This window comes from Scomber japonicus, chromosome 4 (genome assembly GCF_027409825.1).
Source record: "Scomber japonicus isolate fScoJap1 chromosome 4, fScoJap1.pri, whole genome shotgun sequence".
Classification (NCBI taxonomy): Eukaryota; Metazoa; Chordata; class Actinopteri; order Scombriformes; family Scombridae; genus Scomber; species Scomber japonicus.
Genome location: NC_070581.1, coordinates 19,999,497 through 20,009,381, shown reverse-complemented (window position 1 = coordinate 20,009,381; position 9,885 = coordinate 19,999,497). Strand labels below are relative to the sequence as shown.

General features: G+C 40.3%; 1 protein-coding gene across 2 annotated transcripts in view; it reads right to left on the bottom strand.

Moving 5' to 3' along the window:
- Positions 1 to 4,948: 4,948 nt before the first annotated feature.
- LOC128357800 (potassium voltage-gated channel subfamily D member 3-like) overlaps positions 4,949 to 9,885 on the bottom strand; it is a 96,467-nt gene continuing 91,530 nt past the window's right edge. Inside the window, exons 4-6 of one of the 2 annotated variants that reach the window (XM_053318178.1) lie at positions 8,845 to 8,937; positions 6,529 to 6,788; positions 4,949 to 5,123 (exon numbers count right to left, since the gene is read on the bottom strand). In XM_053318178.1, coding sequence (XP_053174153.1) covers positions 4,949 to 5,123; positions 6,529 to 6,788; positions 8,845 to 8,937 — 528 coding nt within the window. The remainder of the gene's footprint in view (positions 5,124 to 6,528; positions 6,789 to 8,844; positions 8,938 to 9,885) is intronic. The other variant, XM_053318179.1, reaches the window with a different exon arrangement.

The window sequence follows — 9,885 nt, the reverse complement described above, 5'->3', positions numbered from 1 at the left end:
AGGATTTGTCTGGGATGTGTGAACAGAATATTTAACACTTCAAGGTTTCATGACAGGAAGCACAAAAGGCAGGCTGAGTGATGGATTTGAACACTTTCTTGAACAAAACAACCTGGCACCATGAGAGTCCCATGAATACTATGTTTCTCATTTTCAACTGCACAGTCTTAACTTTAACTTTAGTCTTAGGTTTACCCGGGAACTTGTGGGTCTGTTGGGTTTTTTTCAGAACCAAGAGTCTCCAGACTTTTAATAACGCGCTGCTGGTCAGTTTGGCCGCCAGTGACCTCCTGAAGTGTTCTGTGGATACGCCGCTTTTGCTCTTCTCCTTTCTACATTATGGGAAGGACAGCCAGGTGTCGGTGTCTATGTGCACCCTGCAGCAATTCACCTATGCCCTGTGCAGCTGCGTCCAGCTGCTCACACTGGTCAGCATCAGTGTGGAGCGCTTCCAAGCCATCGCTTTCCCTTTCCAAACCGAGAGGAGGAGAGCGAGGGTCCGCCTCTGGATCCTGTCCATCTGGGTCTGCGGCCTTATCTTGGCCATAGTGTCATTGACTCTCTCCAAAAAAGCTCTTTTTTACATGCTCTGCCGTCCGAACATCTGGGAGCCAAGTGACGAGCACCTTCGGTACTCTGATCCGTTTGGACCTTACGTTCTGGTGCCGGTTTGGGGATTGTCTCTGACTGTGATTGTTATCCACTACGTGCGAATATTCAAAGTTGTGAAGCAGCACCGCAAGAAAGTGTTCAACCGGGGAATCCAGCTGAGGCCGACGGTGTCAGAGCACGTGTGGGGCTGGCTGAGTGTCTCAGCTTCAGCACCACGGACAGCTCCGGCGGGCCCATGCAGCCCGCCGCCTGCACGCCGGACCGTGGTTTTAGTGGCCGAGGCAGGAGCCTCCTGCGCGGGCGCGCCTACAGGGCAAGTCCAGGCGAGACCTCCGCAGATTGTCGGGCCGGTGTGTCTTCTGACACCTGGGGGCAGGGAGCGAGGGAAGAAAAAGATGGAGGGGAAACTGGCCCAGCGTTTTGGGTACATTATTATTGCCTTCACGCTTTTCTGGCTTCCCATGGTGGTTATTTTGCTCATGAACGTCATCTCGTGGCGGTACACAGACAGAGTGAGTCGGTCAGTTTAAAGAAAATTCTTGCTGTAATTGTTCATACAATAATTAAACCTACATAGAAAGCAGTCCCAACATAAAGGCAGCATTAAAATTAAGGTATCTCTGATAACGTTTGAAAAATTGATGAACATTTTGATTGAATGTTGCATTTTTAATATCAATTATGTATCTTAGTGGCAGTTGATTTATTGACTAGACTATACGCACACACACACTTCTACACTTTTGTTTTATTTTTAATTGTAATTTTTTATATTTTTATAATTTGCTTTCTTTTTATGGTAATTATTATGTTTTTCTATTTCATAGTTACTTATTTTTAATCTAAGTTATGAATTCTAAATCATGAATAAATAATTATTAATATATCATCTGTTATGCTTCAACATTTTGAAATAGTATTCTGTGTCATCCTAGGCTCTCCCTTGTGTTTCCCATAGTTGCTGATGGAGCTGGAGACATCAGCCATGGTGTTGACCTGTCTGCAGGCTGCAGTTGATCCTCTAATCTACACTTTAGTCACTAGACAATTTCGCTCAGAACTCCGCAAGATCTTCTCCTCCAACCAAGGCTGTCCACTAAAACTGGGAGCTTTGAGGTGCAATACTTTGACATGAACATTTGGGAATTGGATCCCACTGAAGCTAAATATACACAAGCCTTGTGTTTGCACACTTATACACACACAGTGATTTAGAGGCGGGTGAAGAAGAGAGCCCACAGATTTTGTATTTGTGGCAGATATAGATGTTTTATCAGGCGTTTCACAGTCGGGACACAAGACAAGGTCATAAATAATATCCAACACCTGATAAGATACGCACAGCAGTAGTCTCAACAACGACAGGTGGCATAGGAGGGCAAAGCAAAGAGTGAGAGGAAAACTGACTGAGCCCAGAAAAAAGACAATCAAAGGAGAGTAGATAACAGAGAAAGAGAGAAACAAACACCATCACAGACCTCTGTTTTTGTCGTTTGTAAAGAAAAATGCAATCCGTTGACACTTTGAGCAGAAAGATGCTTACATAATAATTCAAACGGTGTCATTTGAAAGTGCAGCTGACACAAAACAACCTCTGCTAAAACAGGGAAGCAGGAAATAAATCACGTTTAATCACCGTTGTAGCAACAAAACAAACAAAAATACAGGGAACCTCACTTCTGCCATTACCTATGTCATACCCTTGTAATTTTCAATAGATTCTAAATGTCGGACTTGATACTGTGAATATGAAGTCAATGTCTTAACCCCACTTTTAAAATTACACTGAAAAAGCTCTGCCTGTCTGTGCTTGTCTTCTTTTTTTTTTACTCCAGGTAAATTTGCGCACAGTTTGACTAAACACTAATACTGGATCATCTAGGCAGTTGTCACTGAGTACATACTACATTACCAGCAATAGTACTAGGTCTCTACTAGCAATACCAGAGGCAAAAACATCCTGTTCCAACTCTATAGAATATTTGAGCTTTCTTTGGGTTGATACTAACCTCAGGATCAGAGAGAACTAATGCACAACAGAGGAGTCTAAGACACCTTAGGGTCTTGTGTCGCAATGCACTGATATGATACCAATATGCTATATATTTCTATCCATACTGGCTGATGTGATCATGATATGAGTTTTTTGTAAGAGTACAAATACATGTGTAAAACTGGTTAAGCTTTTCTGATGTGTCCATTTTAAGTTAATTAAATAGATTTTTTTTGTTTTTGTTTTTAAAAAGACCATGATACACTTCACTGCTAAGTTGTTTTAAAAGACAGTGTACTTCTACAGAAAATGATAGTTACATATCAGCTACATATGGGCAGACCAATTCCAGTATTGCTTTTGAAATATGCTATTGACTGATATGGACAGTATGCTGACATATTTATGCATTTCTAGCCCTGTCTGTGTGCTCTTAATCAACATTTTATTTCATCAACGTAGAGCTGGGACTGAAGCTTCTCTTCCCTGCTTTAGTGAAACCCCAGCCGTGGTTTTAAAACCACCCAAAGACAGATCCAACTTCTGTCTGGAGTCAGAATCACATTCAAGATGAAAAAAGGCCAACTGAGAGGCATCAGCTAAAGAGTTAAAGGTCCATAGTTATAAAGGTCTACTTTGATGGGCTTTGATGAGAAGCATTACTAAAGTTACATATTGGGGCTGTGGGGTGAGAGAACAGACAGAATAGCTCATGTTTTTGGTGACAGAGATCTGTGGATGGCTCATCCAAGTGTCCTCTGTGTCTCTGTGGTCACCATTACAACAGACTTCCCTGCGTTAAGTTCTCCCTTAAATAAAGTAAATCAAATCCTTTGTAACACCAAGGAGGACAAAAAGTACAAACACCAAGTTTCCTAACCACATAGAGTACACATACTCAACAACTTTGAAAAAATGCCTGCTGAGTTTGGGGAAGAAAAAACGTTGACAGCTATAAAGACTACTGAAAGCATACTGTTGTTCACACAGGAGGTAGGGATACAACAGGACAACAACGAGAGAGAGAGAGAGAGAGAGAAATGCAAAGAGAGGAGAGTAAGGAAGAGAGAAAGACAGAGTGAGGGAGAGAGAGAGAGAGAACGAGAGGACAGCTTCACTGGTTCTGCCAAACGATGGTCAAATATTACAAAATATTCTATTAACAATATTCACAAAGAACCTGGGCTCAGGACAGATTAGTGTCAGAAATTCTCAGAAAATTGCCTTGTGCTTTTAATTGTGGTGGTTTGAATTCAAAATGTCCTTTTTTTTGGTTTCTTTGTTAAAGAATTAAGTTATTTGAGGTCCGTTGGGCTGTAAGAGCCAAAAGGGAGAAGAATAAAGAGGGGGAAATTCAGAAAACTATAAAACAAATAAATCTGTTTTTACTCCAGCAGAACAGGCACATATTGTGTAAAAAGGCTTGTAGCTGAGAATTTTGGACAGAAATGTGTACAATGAACCCTTCAGAGTGGCAGCTAGTCAAATATACCATATACTGAGCCATAGAGACTTCCAGAAGGATTGAAACACAAGTTTTCAGTGAACTGAGACAAACACATTCACACAAACACACACACGCACACATACAGGCACATACCTCCTATCCAAAACGTCACAATTCCTCTATCTAGCAAATATTCACATACACTCATTCACAAATATGAAACTCATTGGTAACGCCATCACGGACACGCCTACCATATTTCATTTTAAAGGATTTTTCACTGAAGTGGAATAATAATGTTCGATCTGAAAAAGGAATAGTGGTGTATTTATCTATGAACAGAGTAAGTGGACCAAAATGACACAAAACGAAAGGGCTGGGTTAAATCAGTGGAAAATTGATATGAAATGATTATGTTCTGTTTTCTTTCTTTGCATTTGAGCATTGTTCTTTTTCCCTTATATTTCCTGCTAAAAAAAAAACCCCTAAGAGAGTCGAACTGGAGCAAAAATCATAAAAAGGTGCTTTGTGCTCAGTGACACATGACATGACTTACTCTGGGAACTCTTGGGAGGCACGCTCTCACACGCCTCCTCATCTAAAACAACTCCCTACACATATTTCCCACTCTTTCACCCACCCACACAGACTCGCATACGCACACACATGCATGCCGACCATTAACATGAATGTACTGTATCTAAAAGCCATCCTCCGTCTGTACAGGGAGTCCATGTCGTTACAGTACATGGCCAGCAGAGGGCAGGCTCCACCACGGCCAGACTAGGACTCTGAATGCCTTCTCCTCCATCATTCTCAGTCCTCCTCTGTCCCTCAGTCTGTCTCAGTGAGTCTTTATCTGTCTTTCTGTGTGTGACGTGCCTGCACTCTAGTCTTCACAGTGCGGACACCTTCACAACGTTCTGGTGGGCGGGGACTGCGGGCAGATGAGCATCACCCTCAGGAGTCGTCACCGGCGGTGTGGGAATGCTGATGATTGCTGTGGTGATCTGGCTGCTCTGGCAGTTCAGGGATGCTTGCTCATCTACACGCATGTTCAGACTGGAGCGGCTAGAAAAAAAGGAGGAAAGACAAAAAAAAAATAAAAATCAAGGGTTGTTTGTCTATGTTGAACCATTTAATTAAAAGTAAGCACAAACCTATCTCACTGGAGGTTTGAGGATGGAAGTTTTGTGTCCCATATTGACTGCGGTTAAGGAAATGTCTTTTGAGGTGCCCTCAACCAAGACAGTTAATCCCCAAGATGTTTTTTAAAGCTCCACTAAACTATGTTTTTGACATAACCATTAAATTAAATCGCACTGTTTAATAATAATAGGATGCTAGAAACTCCAAACCCGCTGCTGTGTCAGCATCTGATCTGAAAGCTGCTTTATTTGGAGAAAGAGACAAAAGCAAAGCAAACAGGTGGAGTTTTAATAGTTTTCATTGTTCCGCAGTGGCAGCTGTTTGGGCTGCAGTCATGCCAGTCAGACAGAGTAAACAGTACCATTCTGACCAAATGACCATGTAATGTTTATGGGATGCTAGTGGTGCTGAGTTCATAGGCAATCAACACCAAACCCTGCAGCTCTACACTTTCTTGCAAACAACAGAAAATCAAAGTAGACAGCCAGAAATTTGCATCCCTCCACAGGAGTTTACAGGACTAAAACTAAAGCTGAAAGGTGAATAAATATTCATCATACATTTGTCAGAAGGCCAGAAAACTCCACTGGGACAGTCATGTTGCCCTGTCTCTTTGGGGTGTGCAAGTCTGATGTTTTCCAGTAAGTTCACTGTACTTGAAAAGCCGATATCATTGCTGTTCTATAACCTTTGAACCGACTTTTGGAGTCTTACTGACTTTATGTGGCTTCAATTCCAACTTGTAACCTGGTAATTCATGAAGAAATTATGGGGAAAATAAATGACTAAAATTATGCGAACCATTCACTGAATGTTGTGACAGTAAATTAGCACCTCGTTGTCAGTTATCATTAGTTACATGGTGGCTCATTAAGCTAATGTTGGCTGATTGTAGAAAGCCTTATTTATTGTTAATCATTAAGGTTTGAAGTTGCTTGATAAGATGTTGCACTACCAGTATGGCTGATGAAACCCCACAGCCACAGGCAAAAAAAAAACATTTTATTTTTTGAACCAAAAAGCAAGAAAAACATGATTTATAATGGATCACAGCCATGTTTTCTTCATTGACCTTTGAATACGACTGCTATTGAACACGTTTGGGGAGAACTTTTTTTATTGAACACGTTATTTGTGCTTTTGCCAAACATCATATACAGATTTCAAAATATAAGGTAGGCTGATGAGCAAAAAAAAAGAGCAAACTACCAAAGTAAACAACTCTTTGTCAAAAAGGACAGACTTCTTCCTTTAAACTGATTTCATAAATGTATCACCGTAGCACCTAAAGTTAAAGGACATTGGAGTCTTCTTGCCCTGAGCTTACCTGGTGCTGAGGGGCTGGATGTGGATGGTGCTGAGCTCTTGCAAACCTTGTTGGTGTGTGTGCGTGTGTGTCAAAGGCTGCATGTGTGCTGGGGCACTGGCGTTTGCTAAAGGGGTGTGGTGCTTCTTGCTTCGGCGGGTGCAGCATGTGCCCGTCACGCCATCTTGGCTGGAGAGGGAGGGGCTTCGAGATGGGTAATTCTGCAGCCCTGCCTCCAGGTAGCTCTGCTGGTAATACTGCTCATCCACAAACTCATGGTTCTGCAAACAAAGACAAAGAGACCAGTAGGGATGAGAGAGCATCATAAAAAAGATGGGACATTTACAACTTGTATATTTATGACCATGTACTGTATATGGCTTGATATAGCCTGTCATTTTCTGCTTCATTGCCTAGGTCAATATCTTCTCTGAGAAAGTGGGATGCGTGGCTCTGTGTGTGTGACATTTTTTTAATGTGTTGAAGCTTGGCTCATAGTCCATAGTCAGAGGTCTTAAAAGCACTTACAATCAATACTTTTACTGACAGTGGATAAAATGACTATTTGAGGTCATGCAGATAATTATCACTTGACTTTGCAATTCCCTTCAGCTCTATGGAGTTTATCACCTTTTGTCTCATTGTTTTGGTTTTCTGTCGCACAACTTTGCTGTTTTGGTTCACTGTCACTGCTCTCATTAACATCTTCATTTCAGCTATAGCAGGTGTTTTCAGCAAAAATACTCCAAAATCACATTTTACTCAATTTTTCCCAGCAACAAATGAGAGAAAGACAAAATGTAGCATATAGCAGCTTTAGCCGAGTTAGATATTTGGCCCAGGATGTTTGTCTATGTTTGTCCAGGAGGACACAAACAAGGCTCCAAATGAAAGCTAATGTTGCTCAGTGTCTGCTGGGTGTGTAAATAGGTAACTGTTTGCGAACACATTTGCTGAATCAACGGAAGAGTGTTTACAGCTTGTGGCCAAAAAAATCACTTATTGCAGGTTGAACTAATTCATACTGGCCTTCATGTAGACTATTTTCACCAATATAAAGCCTGTAGAATGAGTTAGGGTGTGATTGTGTACACCAGTGCATGCTAGATTGTAGGGGTGTGACGATACACTCAGCTCACGAGACGAGACGAGATTTTAATTATATTTTTTAAAACTTCAATGAGGAACTATATGACTGTTCTTTTATTTGAAATTCACAAAATGGAAATTGAATTGAAATGTTTTAACTAAGCATCTTATAATACTTAGTTAAAACATATAATTATCATATGCAGTATGCAGCACTGTAAAAGGTTTCTCCATATAGATAGATATTTTATAGATGGATAATTTTGGTATTTATGGAAATAACAACCATAAATACAAAAGTTAGATACAATCACAAATACTAAAAAGCACATTATAAAGAGTAGAAACAATTCTAATATATTCATATAAATTAAATAAAGAATCCAATTCACAAATTATAACATATTGCTAATAAGAAAAAAACAGAAATACAAATAAATTGCACAAATCATGTATCACATAAATACACAAGTAGAACAACATATAAATTGTGTTATAATTTGGTAGTGTGACTCATTTTACTTTTGGCATCATTAGGCTTCCACAGGTGCGCTAGATTCCCTGCTCCTCCTACCTCAGGCTCTCAGTGTAGAGACCCGAGGTCAACTTATCACTGCTCCTCTCCTCATCTCATACTTCTGACTGAGATCTTCTCACCAGGTAGAAGCTGTAACAAGGTTAATGATCCACGTGACATTATAAAAAGAAGACACAAGTGCGAATGAGCGATAGAAATCCGATCGTCTTTTTTTTTTGGTGTGGCCCTTAATTATAGCTTCGCTAGACAAAATTCACTTCGACGAGAAATATCGTCGCGTTTTCGTCTCGCGATCTTGTGGCACGAGATCTCGTCACACCCCTACTAGATTGTGAGATTTGCCATGCTCAGAGTTGTTCCAGGCTTAAATGGACAGCGAGTCTGTATCACATAAAGGAAATGCAGTGTACCGGACATCACGCTACAGTGGGCTGCGCTTGCCCAAGCACATAGAGATACTGCAGATCTCTACTCATTATGCCTGACTGTCAGTTATTTTTACCTGATGAGCCACAGCTACAGAGAAATGTAGCCTAAAGATGATTGCACAGTTTAGGGATATTAAATTACTTAAAAAAACAAAAACAATTTAAATTGAATTGTGTGATTCTGGAAAAAAGCAAAAATGACGTACATTGTTTTTATTAATCATGACTAGAGATATTGTTGAAATATAATGGTTGAATGTGTGTGTGTGTGTGTGTACTCACAGTGGTTTTCTCCAGACAGTGCAGCAGGTGGTGGTGCTGGCTCTCTAATAGAGAGGCAGACTTGCTTAACCGCTGCTCCTCCTCAGTGGAACTCTGTAGTGACACATACACACACACACACACACACACACACACACAACATGAACACTATGCCACATTTTCTTTCAGGAAGACACTAATCAGATGTAGGAGGTGTGTGGCCGGCTGCTGTCTCGGTACCTGGTCTGAAAGGTTCATCTTGTATGGAAGTTGCTTCAGTTGGAGAAGGAGACAAAAGGAGAACAGACAAGTAGAGTTTTACTAGTGTTCACAGTTCAACGCTGAGAACAGACAGCAGTCAAGGCCACAGTCGTGCCATTCAGACACTGGGTGTATTATCATACTGACTGTGAGAGGAATGTCTACTAACATCAGTGGAGCCAGTGCATTGATCTGTGCTGGAAGGGAGAGTCGCTCCTAATGGATATAGAGTTTATATGTACAATTCATATCAAAATTTCCATCATGACATTTTGCCTCCATCTCTGTTATTGCAAAGGCTGCCCACAGGCAAATCCTTAATGACTTGTTTTCCATATTCCTTATTTTTCTTTCTTTCTTTTTTTGGTTCTGTTTATGTATGTGTACTGTGTCTATGCGTCAAAAATGGGTGCCATTTCTGGTTCTGTGGTGGTTTGGATATGGAGCTCATTACTGACTAGTGGTGAGGTGAGAAAACTGAGTAGACTGATGACTAATGTGGAGCCTTGTGGAAAAGAATGTGAAACATAAATGATGCACAAATGATAAATTCATTAATTCCTTTTACTTAAATCTCACTGTATATTTTTTACTAGACACATTTTTAAAAATAGTTTCAACACATCCTTTATGCAGACAAGACAAATCTAATTTACAAACAAAAATCTTAAAATATTACAAAATATATGACTTTTGTGCTTGAATACTAATGAATACTCTTTCTCTGACTAATATTTGTAACAGTTGCCCTTTTAATTTAATTTGAGTAAACCAGAGACCAAGTTTGATATTGTTATATAT